This window comes from Borostomias antarcticus (assembly GCF_949987555.1).
Source record: "Borostomias antarcticus genome assembly, chromosome: 1".
In the NCBI taxonomy this organism is placed as follows: Eukaryota; Metazoa; Chordata; class Actinopteri; order Stomiiformes; family Stomiidae; genus Borostomias; species Borostomias antarcticus.
The window spans coordinates 28,365,785-28,383,367 of record NC_140234.1 but is presented as its reverse complement, the minus strand read 5'-3'; the positions used below and the strand labels follow the sequence as shown (position 1 = coordinate 28,383,367).

General features: G+C 49.3%; 1 protein-coding gene across 1 annotated transcript in view; it reads left to right on the top strand.

The window, feature by feature from the left end:
- Positions 1–708: 708 nt before the first annotated feature.
- The window catches only part of LOC311324255 (forkhead box protein O1-A-like), a gene marked incomplete at both ends in the record, with an annotated part of 18,720 nt that continues 1,845 nt past the window's right edge, over positions 709–17,583 (top strand). The window contains one exon of the mRNA XM_084456679.1: positions 709–788. Coding sequence (XP_084312805.1) covers positions 709–788 — 80 coding nt within the window. The remainder of the gene's footprint in view (positions 789–17,583) is intronic.

Below are 17,583 nucleotides of genomic sequence, written 5' to 3'. Positions count from 1 at the left end.
CTGTGCTTCAAATCAAATCAAACTTTATTTATGTAACTTTCAAACTTTTGGCTGGTCCTCTCACATGTAAGACCACACACACACACACACACACACACGGTAGGCTACACAGTAAGGCCCTCATGTAACTGTCAGCAGAGAGTTGGCCATGTAGCTGTACAACTCTACTATACAGACGTCACTTGTGTGTTAATATTTGACTCGGCGGAGGGAGATTGCTCTGGCTCTTATGTCACAGATCAATGTTTTTGCTCTCCTGGGACGCCATGCTCCTCTGCCACATTCCTCCGCCCACACTGGTTAACACACCCCCCAGAGACAAACAGCCCAGGAGGACACGCATCAGCTAGCACATCACTGTTCAGGCTACGCTGTAGCTAGCACATCACTGTTCAGGCTAAGCTGTAGCTAGCACATCACTGTTCAGGCTAAGCTGTAGCTAGCACATCACTGTTCAGGCTAAGCTGTAGCTAGCACATCACTGTTCAGGCTAAGCTGTAGCTAGCACATCACTGTTCAGGCTACGCTGTAGCTAGCACAACACTGTTCATGTTAAAACATGCTGTAGCTAGTGCATTAGAAGGCTACAGTGTTTATAAGACATATTAACAACATATAGGGGAATATATTTTCTTTGCGTAAGGGAGTGCAGGTGTCGAGGGCCTGCCTGCTCCCTGATTGGTGAATGTGCGCTACTAGTAGATGGGCATGGCGGCGGCGTGGCAGCAGACGTGCGCGGAGGCCTGCCTGGTGTGGTGCCAGCACGTCAAAGGCAGCTGCGTTTCCAGGTACCGTCCCAGAATCCTCTGCTCCAGAGCTGGTCTAGTGAGCAGAGCGGCTCCACACCGGGGTCTTTAACATGACTCATGGCACAATGCTTTCTCTCTCACTCCCCTCGCTCGCTCACTCGCTCACTCACTGAGTGCTGTTTCTAGGAACAGAGAAAGAGATAGAGACAGAGAGAGACTCTCTATGCTCCAAGTTCAGCTTGCGTGACACTTATTAAGAGTTGCGTAATGAAACGTTAACTGAAATCAGGGAGCAGCAGGCCGAAGTCTGGTGGCACTGGTTAGTCAGCTGAGCAGAGGGGCTCAGTGTGAGGAGACGGGCGCTGCTGCCTAATTAGAGCCCGGCCGGGCGATGGCAGACTCCCAGACACAGTGGCAGACAGGAAGGTGCATTCCAGCACAGGACTTCAGAGCTTTTTTTATTTTTTATTTTTTATCGTAGGCTAACTGTATATTTCCCTCAGCCTTCTCCACACTGTTTGAAAAAAATAAAAAATAATCTAGTATCTTCTTAAGGGCTCCCGTTTTCTTCCTCTTTTCATATCACTCAGTACTTTTCAGTGTGTTTGAAGTGCTGAATCACCATTCCTGGAACGCCACCGGGTGTAGTCGTAAAAAGCAGATGTGCGTCTGAGAACTACTGTGGGGAGAACTTGATTCAGAAACCAGGGGACAGTTGTGTGTGTTAGAATAAAGCCAGTACCGAAAAAAAAAACGAGCTATTTTGACCTGTCTGTTTTGTCCCAGGAGTAAGAAGTGCACGGCACATGTGCGTGCTGGGTCTGTGCTCTGTCTGATTGCACAACGTAGATGGGGCAGTAGTCAAGCAGAGACCAGAGGATTTCACAAGCGTCTGTTTCTCAGGTCTGCCTTCCTCTGACGTCCACCTTTGTTTACCTTCCAGCCCAGCGATGAATGAGGGGGAGGCACTCTCTCTCTCTCTCTCTCTCTCTCTGTCTGTCTCCCCCCCTCCCCATGTCTCTTTCTCTCTCTCTGTCTCTCTCTCGCTCTCTGTCACCCCCCCTCCCCATGTCTCTGTCTCTCTCTCTCGCTCTGTCTCTCCCCCCCCCCCCATGTCTCTGTCTCTCTCTCCCTCCCTCTCTCTCCCTCTCTCTCTCCCCCCCCATGTCTCTGTCTCTCTCTCCCTCCCTCTCTCTCCCTCTCTCTCCCCCCCATGTCTCTCTCTCCCCCCCTCTCTCTCTCTCTCTCTCTCCCCCCTCCATGTCTCTGTCTCTCTCTCCCTCCTTCTCTCTCTCTCTCTCTCTCTCTCTCTCTCTCTCTCCCCTCTCTCTCTCTCTCCCCCCCCATGTCTCTGTCTCTCTCTCCCTCTCTCTCTCTCTTTGTCCCCCCCCCCTCCCTATGTCTCTGTCTCTCTCTCCCCTGTCTTTCTCTCTCCAGACTAAACATATCCCCTAGAGGAGAGAGAGGGGTACTGCTCAGGCAGTCTCCATTATTGCAGAAGGAGGCAGATCAATAGTTGAGAGTCTGAGATCTGACAGGAGCCTTTCAGCTGGTGGGACGTTGCAGGTCGATGCAGGTCGTTTGATTATAACAGTCGCGGTGTGTGTGTGTGTGTGTGTGTGTGTGTGTGTGTGTGTGTGATGGTTGCAGGGGGCTCCTGCCATTCCAATGTCATGAGTTCATATCCCTATCAGTCCATGGCTACTTTCTGGGTCAGGGTCCCAGATCAGGACCCCCGAGAACATTTCCAGAATACCAGAGGAGAGGGGGGGTCACATACCTCCCAGGCCCCTGGGGCTGCCTCGCTGCGTCCGGCGTAGTGTGCCTCTATTGGGGTCCTTTGGAGAACGATCCATAGTAGAGATGTAACAGTGTGAAAATTTCATATCACGATTATAGTGACCTAAATTATCACGGTTATCAGTATTATCGCGGTATTGTAAAAAAAAATTATAACTACCGATACACACTGTAATAATTTCACCAAGTTTTATATTGAAAAGCACAAATAAAATTGGCAGCACTTTTTTGTGCATAAACATTAAAATAATGCGTATTTGAGAGTGTTTCTAGCTTTGGTTGATGCTGGACAGTATTTGCAGTGAGTTTTTCAAAAGTGGGGCGTTAAAACACGGTTTTAATGATCATTTTATCACGATAAATGAATCAAACTTAATCACGGTTTATCATTATACCAGTTAACGTTACATCCCTAGCTCCATAGCATGTCAGAGAGGCTGTTACTCTTGTTATACGTAATTCCGCCGTGACTGTACGCCGTACTCTACACGTGACAGATAAAGAAACGGCGAATCCTGCTCTCACTAGCTCCGTTTCAGCTCGTGTTTATCCCAGGGAGCAGAACGAGGCTGTGGGTTAGCCGGTGATTTGAGAGTGAGTCAGGCTGAGTCACACTGTTGTTTTGAACGTTTGAATGTTTGAACATGGGCCCGTGGTGTCGAGCGGAGCACAGACCGGTGCGGGCGTTGTTTTGGTCAAGGTGGCCCTTACCCCCCCCCCCCCCCCCGTCTCTCCTCTGTAGCTGGTTTATAGGCGAGAAGTCGACCGCGCTGCATTCCTGATCATCACACCAGGCCGTCTTTCTACGGTTAAGATTCAACAGTTACAGTGAAATGTTTCCACGGGCTCCAAGAATATGCTCAATACAGATGCTTCAATACTCACATTACAAATGTACAACTTTACAATTTATTCATAATCATTCGATATTGATCAGGGGTGATGTCACAAGGGGGATTAGATGACACCAGTCGAGCTGGAAATATCGTTGGTGGCAGGCGGCGTAACGTACTGTAATTGTACAGTAGCAGCACAACACTACACACTTACTGTAGGGGCACACACAGTACAGTACGTTAGCAAGCGCGGCGTAAACGCTGACTCGGCCAGACTGCAGAACGCACGGCGCTCTCGCCTCTTTGATTCTACGTCGGTATGTACAGTATCGGACCCGCGGCCGATGGCGTGACCGTCAGCGACCGTCGCCGCTCTCAGACTGACTCTGGGCCGGACCGCAGTCTGGTGCTTCGCGCATAACATGAGGATACCTCCGTGTGATTGGCTGCTTTTAAGATGATGAGGACCGATGTGTAGTAGGCTATATTTAGGTCATATTTGCTGTTGACGTCGGTTTATAACACGATGATCGCATCACGCATCACATATACTGTAGGCTACGAGATCACGCCTAAAACGAGTGCAGACATGCTTTAGTTCGGTCGTCTGCCCCATTGTGTCTGTGCAGTCAGTCAGTCAGTGAGTGTGTGCGTGTGTGCGTGCGTGCGTGTGTGTGTGTGTGTGTGTGTGTGAGAGAGAGAGAGAGAGAGAGAGTAGTAGTGTACGGGGGGGTGTGGGGTGTAGCTGCAGTTTTATGAGGCATCTCACTGCAGAGGGCCCCAAACCGCAGCCCTCACCAGGCCCACGTTGTTGTGCAACTCCGCCTCTAAAGCGATTATGCATGGTGCCTGTCAGACTGGCCTGCTATTATGACACACTCACACACATTTCATTCAGGTCTGCATCACACACACACACACACACGTATGCATTCATATCACACAAACGCACACACACACACACACACACACAAAGACCCGCCTGACTGACACGGCGGCAAATTCAAATGTATAGTTTAATTGGCTAAACGATTTATCGCTCCTTTTAAAGTTGTTCTGCTCTCGCTGAACTGATACAACTGAAAGAGCCTTCTCCTTTTTTGGTTTGGTTGTGTTCTAGCGGGGCTCTTTTCGGTGGGGATTCCTCTCGTGTCACCGTTCTCCTGTGACCCCCCTGGTCTGCTTCCCTCCCCTCCGCCCGCTCTGTGCTCTCATCCCAGGGGGGGGACCCCTGACCAGCTGTGCGCCCCGGCGGGAGACGCCCCACATCTGGCTGCCCCAGAGGGGGTGAACTGGCCAGTCTCTAACATGGGCACATTTGAACTGGTCTCTCTGTCAGGTATTCACTCATGGTGCCTACTGCAGCTCCCTGGTCTCCCTGGTCTCTCTGGTCTCCCTGGTCTCCCTGGCAGAAACAGGCCCAGCTCATGTCTTTTATAGTTATTCGTCTTTGCACACATGCTGCTTTCTCTGTGGCGACTCCGTGGATTCAACTGAGAACTTGTTGTCGTCTGTCTGTCAGTCTGTCTAGCTATGCAAATTGAGGCTCTCACAGGAAGTGTGCCCTCTGAGAGCAGTGTGTGGCACCACGTCATCAAGAGCGGAAGTAGCCCAGAATCTGGGGCCCTCTTCCTCTTCCATTGTTCCGTCAACGTTTTTCAACTTCCTGCTTAGCTCCGCTTCCTGTCCACATTCCTGTCATTCGAATACAGGGTCATTGGCAAAGTAAATGGACTGCGCTTTACAATGGCTTCTCATTCACACACACATTCACACACCAATGGCGGCAGCTGCCATGCGAGGGGCTAGCTGGGAGCAATTTGGGGTTCAGTTTTTTGCCCAAGGACACTGACATGTGGACAGGGGGAGGTGGATTCGAACCACCGACCCTGCGATCACTGGACGACCCGCTCTACCACTGAGCCACAGCCGCAAAGCACTTCTCCTGCTCTCAGGTTCCCATGGGACAGTTTAATGGGATTTTCTGCAACAATCTTGGAGGAGGAAATGGATATCCGCACACTGGATTAGAGCTCTCAATACTTTATTCAATTAGCAACATAAGGCACGAAGACCCTATTGAGTTGGTAATTTTATGAAGCATTTGGGAGCTGTAATGCAGTTTTGCCCCAAGATTCACCTTATCTTGTATAAACTGTGCCTGCTAGACTGACAGACAGACTGACAGACTGACAGACTGACAGACTGACTGACTGACTGACTGACTGACTGACTGACTGTCTGGCTGACTGACAAGTAACCTTTAGACAGTAAAGCATGACAGATCTGACCCCTCTCTCTTTCTCTTCCACACACACACACACACACACACACACACACACACACACACACACACACACACACACGTTGTATTTAGTCTGTGTGCGCATGTCATATCCTGCTGTCATATCCTGATGTGAAGTGGGCCTCTTCATATGGAGTCCATTTGTTGCAGCTAGACGTCTCCTCTTTGTCCTCCGCCCACAATAACAACAACAACAACACTGATTTCTGTTGTAATTTCTGTTCCGTCTCTGTCTGAAAACACAAACACAAGCATTTTGGTGGAGGTGGATGAGTTCATCAACTTTCTTCAGTTAGCTTCAGCAAAGCTTAGCTTTGCCGCCAACGTTTGCAAACTACTTTAAACTTTTTTCAATTGTCTTTGTGATCGCCGGCAACGTTTGCAAACATAAAGCGAACGGTCTGGGAACGTTGTTTTGCGCTGGATAAAAACGGGCGCTGGGATGAGGGAAATGTTATTGTATGATTGAATGAATGAACTGAATACCGGAGGCCCTTTAACTTCTAACGTTAAATAAGACGGCGCTAGCGGGACTACATCCCAAATATATCATCCAGAAAACCATCGTTGATCACAGGAGGGCCCTCCCTTCAAATTTAACCATTCAAAGGAAACATGTTGGCCTCTGTTGGCTGAATTGGAACGCAGCCGAGGCTGACTTGGTGTGAGCTCTGCCCGAGATTACGGGGTGGCTCTGAGGCCTCACGGGAGGTCCAGGTTAATCTGTGTGTGGTCACCCGTCTAGACGGACAGGTCATCTGACGGTGGCAGTGTAAGTTGTTGACCCGCAGACGATGAGGACATGATGCACTATCAGCCTCAGATAGTTATTAGACTACTGACGGCCTTTGTGACATGATTGACCGTCTGGCCCCTGGTCAATATCCTCCAGCCGGTGCTAGACTGCGCCCAGGGCCCAGGTGAGCGGTCAGAGAGGTGTTTTCCTGCCTCTCCTCTCCTCTGTACCAGTACTGCAGCTCCAAGGCTGTTTCAGCTCAGGCTCAGCCGACGTACAGAGAGCACATTATATCCCTGCCTCTCCAAGATGGCTGCTTCCTCCAAGGACTTTCAGTTCAAGCTGCCGTTCATTATTTTGGGCAACAGCCCCTACCCCTACCTTACCCCTGCCCCTACCGCTACTCCTGCCCCATCCCTGCACCGACCGTACCCCTACTCTACCCCTACCTTACCCCTGCCCCTACCCCTACTCTACCCCTACCTTACCCCTACCCCACCCTACCCCTACCATACCCCTGCCCCTACCTTACCCCTGCCCCTACCCCTGCCCCTACCTTACCCCTGCCCCTACCCCTACCTTACCCCTACCCCTACTCTACCCCGACCCTACCCCTGCCCCTACCCTACCCTACCCTACCCCTACCTTACCCCAGCCCTGCCCTGACCCTGGTCTGAACCATGGCGCTCTATCCCTGGTCTGAACCATGGCGCTCTATCCCTGGTCTGAACCATGGCGCTCTATCCCTGGTCTGAACCATGGCGCTCTATCCATGGCCTTCCCACACGGCCACTCCCGCTGATCACAGGAGAAAATATCCACGCGCTACAGACTCAGCTCTGTGCATTAACAGGCCCTCATTGTGTTCCACACAGCCAGCCATGCACATATATTACCATGGTAAGCTTGGCCGGCACACTCGGCCCCTGTGTGTGTGTGTGTGTGTGTGTGTGTGTGTGTGTGTGTGTGTGTGTGTGTGTGTGTGTGTGTGTGAGAGCGCCGGCCTCGACAGCGTTTAACTTTAGACCATGACCAAGTCATCTGGGTAGCGCTCAGACTGACCTCAGCCCATTATCCTCCTCACGCTAACCGGCTACGCTGACATCACAGATCGCCGGCGCGTCGCCATGGTTTCAACACAGAGCGCGGCCTATTCCACAAGCGCTGATTGTAGACGGACCAGGCTCCGTAGAGCAGGACTGAGAAGGCCCGGTCCAGCCTCCCGGCTCAGAGAGGTCAGAACCGGTGTGTGTCCAGCTGACGGGTCACAGCTCCCAGAGACCACGCCCCCTCCGCCGTACACGCTCATAGGGATGTAAGGATAACCGGTATAATGATAAACCGTGATTAAAGCAATACATCGCAATATTTGGACCTTTACAAACATGTCTGGTGCTAATTACCCAATTTGATTTACTAAAAGTAAGCTGAATCGTCTAAACAGTCTACTCAGAAAGATAATACATTGACATTTATTACCTTTTAAAACTCATGCCCCCGGGATGCAGCATTCAGTCGAAGTGCACATGCGCAACGTTGTGCTTAAACAACACAGTAGTAGCTAACTATTCCGGCGTCTATGGATATCATGCGTTTTTTAGCTCAATGATATCATGGCGGAGGCGAGAAAACCGAAGCGAAACATCATGGAGGAAGCCAGAAAAAGAAAAAGACAATCTGATAACGTTACGACAGTACGACAGTGCACTTACTCGCAGAGCCTGTGGGGGCGCAGTTCCGAGAAAACCGGAGAAAACGCTATGTATTGCTTTAAATTTGATTACATTTATCGTGATCATTTTATCATTAAAACCGTGTTTTAACGCCCCGCAAGCGTGTTCGTAGAAGCTGCCGGCGGATGATGTGGGATGGATGATGTAGGATGATGTATAGGGCTCGGGCCTCCATTGTCATCCTGCTGAGTGCTGCTACTTCCTCTTTGCTCCGTCAGACTCCAGAGTCGGGGTTATAGGGCACGGGGTCAGGGGTCAGGGTTGAGCCCAGATAGCCCCGTGCCCTAACGGGGGACGGTGTCCGGGGGGCACCGGGGGGGGGGGGGGGGGGGTGGGGGTGGTCAGGGGTAGCAGCTCTTCCTGTGGGGAGACGATGGAGGAGGAAGTCCACTATTAGCCGCTCCGCGTCGCCTCGGACTCGCTCACACCGCCGTGCTGCAGACAGGGCCAGCCGCCAGGATTCATCACTCACATGCACGTGCACACACACACACACACAGATACACACACAGATACACAAGGGCACAGAGTCAAGAATGAACACAATGTTCATCTGTGTGTCCATGCCACCCATCAGTCTCAGTGTGCCAGGCTGACGTGTGTGTGTGTGTGTGTGTGTGTGTGTGTGTGTGTGTGTGTGTGTGTGTGTGTGTGTGTGTTGGGCAGGGTTGGGAAGGTTACTTTTAAAAAGTAATCCCTTACAGTTACAAGTTACTTGTGAAAAATTGTAGTCAGTAACGTAATCCGATTACCACAATTTAAAAGTAAAGTAAGGGATTACTTTCAGTTACTTTTGGATTACTTTAAATATGTACTGTGTATTTCACCAGATATTAAATGTACTGTGTATTTCACCAGAAATCCTACATTATTTATTATTTTTCTGTGTTCTAGAGCTGACAACATAGCTAAACAGCAGTTGCCCAGCGCCCGCCCAGTTAGAGCAAGTTTTTATTTTTTATTAATCAAGGTACAAAATAGTACAAAATGTACAGTACAAAACAATACAAATTAGCAACAATCAATCAATACAAAGAATGAAATAAAACAAATTTAAAAATAATACAAGAGCCAGGGTACATATATCAAGCCTTTCACACAAACAAATCAAAGAAGGTGCACAAACTCACTGTCTTCGTAGCCTTCTTATTATTGGAGGAAAAAATAGCCTTTATGTATTGTTTGGTTTCATTTTCTAGAATTTTGAACAGGGGTTTAGAGTTAGTAAATTTGGATTTGTGAATGTGAAATTTTGCTAAAAGAACTATTAGGTTAATAATATAATATTCTTTGGTTTTACTGCCAATATCTTTAATGAAACCAAACAAAACATTCTCTAGACATAGAGTGAAATCAGGGTCAATATTATCAATAATAAATCTACTTAGATCCTTCCATAGTTTTTTTGTATGAGTGCAATGCCAAAATAAATGAAGAAGTGTTTCTGGGAGTACATTACAAAATGAACAATTAACATTGATATCTTTCTTAAATTTGACAAGATAGTGATTTGCAGGATAATATCTGTGTAAAATTCTAAAGGAGACTTCTCTTATTTTATTAGTCAGTAAATACTTATGGGGTAAATTCCAAATATATTTCCAATTGAGGTCTTTTGCAAAGCTGTTCCAGTAAGTAACAACATAGGGAACGGAAACAATATCACTCTGAAATAACCTGCGTACACCTCTGTTGTTATTTTTAGTAGATGAAAAACATGTCTTACCCACAGGAGTATCGAGTGGATTCAAAACCGGTAACATAGATCCTGTTGCATTTCTTAAGAGCATTATGACCCCAGAAGGGATTGCATCCATGACCACTGCATACTCCTTTGGAGTTACAGGAATACCAAATTTAGACAGGAACTCGGAATAGCTGAGCAAAAGTCAGTCATCATTGAATAATTGCTTCACCAATCTAATATTATTTGTGAACCAATTCTCAAGAAAAAAGGATTTCTTTTTATATAATATGTTTCTGTTATTCCAAATAAAATATTTGTGAGGCGAGAAGTTCCAGTTAGAGCAAGTGTTAATGCCAAGAGGTTAGGGTGCGTGTCATCTTGCCTTGGCTAGTTAATTGCAGTCTGCAAAACACGACACTCGTTGCTAATGTAGCTAACGTTAGGCTAGGTGTAAACGTCGGAGCCAGCTCTAAACTCCAACTCTAATGCATTCTAAGCAGCTGTGATTGGCGCTATTCAGCTATACAGCTTGCCAGTGGACACACAGCCTTATATATTATGGATAAAGCACCCACTGACCAGTTTTCCCAGGCATTTAGTTATAGCTCTTGAATAATGGTGCGTTCTAGAAATTCCAATCGAATGCCTCCGACCACAAACGAACGCACCATAACACCGACAGGCACTATTGAGTGAAAATAATCTGAATGGGCGCTTGGGTCTGGTTTTCTGATTGAACATTAGTGCTATACTGTAGAAGCCTACTGCTAGCTAATTTAGCTGTCAGTGGAAGTAAGGTTAACGTTAGCTACCCTAACCTTTGACATTAGCTAACGTTAACTTACCGGCAAATGTTTTTTCAGGTTGGACATTGAGTCCTTGGCCGTCGAGGCAGGTGGCTGGGAGGCATAGTTTACACTGTGCTGTAATATTGTTGTGATTCTGTGACAGGTAAATAAAAAAAATGCTGGTATTTCCAGGATTTTAATGCACATTGCGGTATTTCTGCCATGATGCCCGTGCTGCTCACTGTCTGTCTGGCAGCTGTGGTCCAACGAATCTTGTTAGCGCGCTGCGCGCAATTGCCTACTAATTCTTTTTTTTTTTTTTAAGCTATTTTGTAAAACTGATGAGGAGGCGAGGGGTGATTGTAATCACGCCTGTAATCCCCGTTACTATGCAAATGTAACTGTAATCTACATTACATATTTTAAATTGTACTGTAACGGATTACAGTTACTGTTTTTTTGTAATCTGATTACGCAACGGCGTTACATGAAATCCGTTACTCCCCAACCCTGGTGCTGGGGGACATTAGGGTTGTACACACAGCATGAGAGCGATGGCCACTGCAGGCAGTGTGCTTCACTGGAGCACATCTTGCTACTGCCCAGTGACAGCTGTGTGTTTGACCTCTCACCTTTATTAATGTAACGGGTTAATTCAGCATCCATACTGTCACTTACTTACTGTAGCTGTGCAACTGCTTGTGACACTGTTCTCAAAATCAGCAACTCAGTTGCAAAACACTTTCTCGCTTTCAGCCAATCGAAACACGGCGCTTTCAGCCAATCGAAACACGGCGCTTTCAGCCAATCAAGACGAAAGAAAACGTTCTTATTTTGTAGTTGTTCCTGGTCACGCCGATTCCCAGATCTCCTCACAGAGGAGGAGCGAACACGCCGTCTTCCTCCTGTCCCCCGAATGCGCCGTCTTCGTCCTGTCCCCTGAACACACTTGTCTTGATTGAGCTCTGGTCCTGTTGCCTGGTGACACAGAGGTCTAATCACAGCAGCCATTTCCTGTTCTCTGGGCTGTTTTAATTAAACCACAGATGTAAATATTAAAAGATGCCCAAGGCTTTATATTCCCTCTCTGAATGTTCTTCCAGGGTTTGATAGCGTTGCTGTATTGACTGAGGTAGTTGGGAAGGTCAGACGGTCCTATGTTGGTGCTGATGATAACCTGTAGTTAGGCAGGTCAGACGGTCCTATGTTGGTGCTGATGATAACCTATCAGACATCAAACGTGTCGTCAATCATCATCGTCTGATCAGCTCACGTGCCTCTCAGACCTCTGTATGACAAAGTGATCAATCGATTGATAGTTAAAAGATCAATTGAAAGTGTGTGTGTGTGTGCGTGCGTGCGTGCGTGCGTGTGTGTGTGTAAATCAATGACAATAGATGAATGTGACCAGACAGTGACAGATACCAGGGCCTCTTGGTCAAAATGACCTTCTGGTGGTTTAGGCAGAACAGGTGGAAATACACACAGAAATGAGCAGTCATTTAACGTACTGTAGGACGCGTCACATTACTGCCTGTATCTGTCTCAGTACAGTGACGGCAGCATAGTGGATTTCTAGATATGCCCTATTCAATTTCAAAGATGTATTGTTTTGGACTGTATACAGTACTGTACATTGATTGACAATGACATTTTAACAATACAAAGGAAGCACAAATATAGATAGTTTTGATAACGATCTCGCTCTCTCTCTCTCTCTTGCTCCCTCTCTCTCTCTCTCTCAATTCAATTTAATTCAATTCAAAGGACTTCACTGGCATGGGAAACATATGTTTACATAGCAAGTTAAAAAATATAATTATATTAAATTATATTATAAAAATATAAATTAAAACTAAATAACCTAAACAATAAAATGAATGAGCAGTTGAAGCACTAGTTGAAGTACAAAGGGCTAGAGTAAAAATAAGTGGATAACAATACGATTATAGAAGCTAATAGACTTACAAAAAAAACATTATTAACTATGTAGTCTCTATCTATCTATCTATCTATCTATCTATCTATCTATCTATCTATCTATCTATCTATCTATCTATCTATCTATCTATCTTATCTATCTATCTCTATCTATCTATCTATCTCTATATGTCTGTCTGTCTACAGTGTCTGTCTGTTTATCCATCCATCCATCCATCCATCCATCCATCCATCCATCCATCCATCCATCCATCCATCCATCCATCCATCCATCCATCCATCCATCCATCCATCCATCCATCCATCCATCCATCCATCCATCCATCCATCCATCCATCCATCCATCCATCCATCCATGTGCTGTACCTGGGAGCAGTAGTCAGACAGGCAGGCCAGTTGAGGTGCTGACGGACTAATAACCGGTCTGGTCCCGTGCGGCGGCCTCATCATCACCATAACGCCACCGCTCAGCTCCGCCCAGCTTACTCCCCCTCCAGACGCCAGCCCAGATAGATAGATAGATAGATACTGTAGATAGATAGATAGGTAGGTAGGTAGGTAGGTAGTAGGGCTGGGTTTAAAAAATTCAATTAATCGATTCTGAATTCATGAATCCCAAAATCGATCTTTTATTTAATGAATGAATGAATAAATGAAGGAATGAATAGTTCATTAATTCATTCAATGATTCATTCATTTTTGGAAATCAGTATCGATACCCAGCCCTAGTATTGATGTGTTGCATAACTTGGCAGTCATGTAATTAAGGTTACAGCTAAAAAAAAAAACAGGTTTTAGTAACACCAACCGAATCGATATTGAATTGAATCGAATCGTGATAATCGATTCTAAACCTTGTGAATCGGAATCGAATCGATTCTTGAAATTCCAATCGATACCCAGCCCTAGTAGGTAGGTAGATACAGTAGATAGACAGACAGATAGATAGACAGACAGACAGTCTGATAGATAGATAGATAGATAGATAGATAGATAGACAGACAGACAGACAGACAGACAGACAGACAGACAGACAGACAGACAGACAGACAGACAGACGCCTGTGGCGCCCGAGGTCCCATCGATGTTTTGAAGGGCCGCTACGGTACGTGACGACCTAGAGTGGCGGTTGGCGTTAAGAGCCGGGCCAGCGAAGGGTTAACGAGGAGGAAGGGTTAACCGCACATCTCAGCACACGTGAACCTGCCTGGGGTGCCTCTCTCTCTCTCTCTCTCTCTCTCTCTCTCTCTCTCTCTCTCTCTCTCTCTCTCTCTCTCTCTCTCTCTCTCAATCTCTCTCTCTCTTTCTCTCTCTCTCAATCTCTCTCTCTCTCTCCCTCTCCCTCTCTCAATCTCTCTCTCTCTCAATCTCTCTCTCTCTCTCATCTCTCTCTCTCTCAATCTCTCTCTCTCTCCCCTCCCCATGTCTCTGTTTCTCCCCCCCCCCCCTCTCTCTCTCTCTCTCTCCCTCCTCCCCATGTCTCTCTCTCTCCCTCTCTCTCTCTCTCTCTCTCTCTTCTCAGTATTTAACAGAGCAGGTTTGAGCTGGGGTCTGGGTTGAGTCAGACCGTGTTCTGTGGGAGGCGTTGTGTTCTCGTACCCGGGTATTTTCTGGGCAGCGGCTGACATTTAAGTGGGTCAGAGAGCAGCGGTGGCTCCCGGGTCAGTGTGCCGGCTCTGGGCCGGAGGGTCGGACCGGGACGCCCTGGTCTGGGCATGCAGGGGGCTGGACAGTGTGCCAGCTCTGGGCCGGAGGGTTGGATGCCGGACGCTCTGCTCTGCACGCCGGAGGCTGGAGGCTGGGGGCTGGAGGCTGGGAGCTGAGGGCTGGAGGCTGAGGGCTGGGGGGCTGGAGGCTGGGAGCTGGAGGCGGGGAGCTGGAGGCGGGGGGGCTGGAGGCTGGGAGCTTGGAGCTGGAGGCTGGGAGCTGGAGGCTGGGAGCTGAGGGCTGGGGGCTGAGGGCTGGGAGCTGAGGGCTGGGGGCTGGAGGCTGGGGGCTGGAGGCGGGGTCTGGCAGCTGGAGGCTGGGGGTCTCTTCTGTCTGAGGCTGTCTGGGGAGGACAGGGTGCGCCGAGGGAGAGAGGGGAGGAAGGAGGGAGAGAGGGGAGGAAGGAGGGAGGGAGGAGGGAGAGAGGGGAGGAAGGAGGGAGAGAGGGGAGGGAGAGAGGGGAGGAAGGAGGGAGAGAGGGGAGGGAGAGGGAGGAGAGGAGGAAAGAGGGAGGGAGGGAGGGAGGGGAGGAAGGAGGGAGAGAGGGGAGGGAGGAGGGAGGAGGGAGAGGAGGGAGGGAAGGAGGGGAGGAAGGAGGGAGGGAGGGCACCACACACTGTGGCCTTTCAGAAACCTTGGCAGGAAGGGAGTTAGAAGCAGCACACTGTGTCCTCGGCTGCTCCACACACAACTAACCCTAATCTAACCCTAACGACCGTCTCTCACACAGCTACCCCTAATCTAACCCTGATGACTAACCCTCACACATGGCCCTTTAGGGATTACCTCTCTCTCCCTCTCTCTCTCTCTCTCTCCCTCTCTCTCTCTATTTCCCTCTCTCCCTCTCTCTCCTCTCTCTCTCTCTCTCTCTCCCTCTCTCCCTCTCTTTCCTCTCTCTCTCTCCCTCTCTCCCTCTTTCCTCTCTCTCTCTCCCTCTCTCCCTCCCTCCCTCTCTCCCTCTCTCTATTTCCCTCTCTCTTACCCCTCTGTCTCTCTCTTCCCTCTCTCTCTCCTTCCCTCTCTCTCTCCTTCTCTCTCTCTTGTTCCCTCTCTTTCTCTGTCCCTGTCTCACACACTCATTGATTTGAGGGGTACATCGTGATTCAAGCATCCCCGTTTCTCAGCGTATGAAGCTTATTAGCATTAGCTGTGTCCTTTCAGCTCCGAAGCGGAGGGATCACTCACCATTTCATTTAGCGAGTGATCGGTATTGTTGCTAAACATAAACTCGGCCAGCGTCGGGAAAGCTGTGTCTGTGGTGTCCGCTTGGCTCGCTGTCCTGCGGCTCGCATTCCACGCCTGTTTCTCTCCCTCACAACCGCCGTTTCCTGAGAGACAGGAAGTCAGGCCCCCGCTTCCTGTTGCAGTCCGCTTTCATGTGGTCACTTCCTGATGTTTGGCCAGAGTGGCTGTCGACTCTGAGGACGGTGTTCGCGCTCCTCACGGTGGGCTCGGAGGGAACAGAAGGTTCTTGTCCGGTCAGCGCTAATCCAGGCTGCTTAACACCTGCCTCAAACCAAACCACATCTGACTAGAATGGCGTTCAATAACGCTTAAGCGACAGTTAACTCTGCGTCAGGTTTGTGAAGTGAAGCTGAGGTAGCGCTGCTGCTGGTAGCTGTGTAGACTGGACAGAGCCATCACAGAGGTCAACAGGAAGTTGAAATTAAACCGTTTTTGACGTCATGTACTGGAGTTGTGCTTATTGCAAAAAAACGAAGGTCAAATTCTGATGCTAGCAGTCAGCGTTGTGATATTGTGAGAGGATGGGGTTGTTGTCGTATTCCCATGCAGAGGCAGATTAGAATGTCCTCCAGCAGCACCAATCACAGCTAGTTTCTCGCAAACCCAGCGGCTTGGTAACCTTGGAGAGGAATGTTGATTGTGATTGGCTGCGGGTTGTGATTTCTCTGTTTCCTCAGAGATACTACAGGGTTGGCTGGGATTACGTGTGAACTTTGAACACAGTGATTATTTGGAGTGTTCACATTCCTGCGTACGGCCGCCGGCGCTAAATCAAACAGAGTTGTGGTCGGCCGGGCCACAGGAAGAGACCTGGGAATGTGTCAGAGTGCTTACGGGTCCGTCCAGAGGCATGGCCGTCCAGGGCTCTGCCTTTCAAACCCACCCAGCTACTAGAGGCCTTAGCCTGCCCCGAGTTCAGATGTGACATGCCAGCAATCCTGAGCTGCGCTCTCTCTCTTTCTATCTCTTTCGCTTTCTCTCTCCTCTCTCTCTTCCTCTTTCTCTTTCTCTCTCCTCTCTCTCGTTCTGTCTCTCCTCTCTCTCGTTCTGTCTCTCCTCTCTCTCGTTCTGTCTCCTCTCTCTCTTCTGTCTCCTCTCTCTCTTTCTGTCTCTCCTCTCTCTTTCTGTCTCCTCTCTTTCTGTCTGTCTCTCTCTCTCTCTCTCTCTTTCTCTCTCTCTCCCTCTCTCCCCCTCTCTCTCTTTCTCTCTCTCTCCCTCTCTCTCTCTCTCCCTCTCTCCCCCCTCTCTCTCTCTCTCTCTCTCTCTCTAGTGGTAGACGGGGGCTTTCCACCCGCTCGTGTTCAGACAGCGTTTGTGCCAGACTCAACACCGCAGCGCGGGGAGAGTTGTGTCGTGGTATTTCCCAGCCTGCGTCTGGCGGAGACTCTGGCCCTGCTCTGTCCTCTGCTCGGCTTCCCTCTCTCGTCCTGTGACTAACTCAGGTGCTTCTGAAGATTCTGGGGACGTCTAGTTTTTTTCCACAGTAAACAACGTGCCGGAGACACCCGTGTTGAACGCAGCGCAGTGAAGCGAATTCACCTCGGCGTGCGAGCAGCCCTCTGGGATACGCCTCGGCTGCCGAACAGACGCCGAACAGCCGCATCTCCACTTCCCGCCAGCCGGGCTGACGTACAGCCGTAGCGGTGACGCCCCCCCCCCCCTCCCCCTCCCCCCGTCTCCGCCGCCGCTGTCGTCATTTCCGTGTCGCTGACGGAATTACCCCCGGCGGTCATGGGAGCGGGAGGCTCATGACCGAGGTGTCGCTGGCCCCGCCTCCCAGACAGGAGCTCATTACCCCCGGTTCCGCCCCCTCAGTGGCCGAAGGGACTCTCAGATCCTGCAAGGCTATTGGTCGAGCGAGTCAGGCCACTTGGTTCGGAGGTAATTTCATTCATTAGCGAAGGGCTGGCGGTGTCCAGAAGCTGCATCATGTGGGGGGGGGGGGGGTGGAGCCATGAGGGGGCGGGAGGGGGAGAGATGAGTGTGTTGGGGAGGGGGGAGGGGGGAGGGCGGGGGGTCCAGATGTTGAAGCGTTGCGAGTCAAAGCAGATTCTGT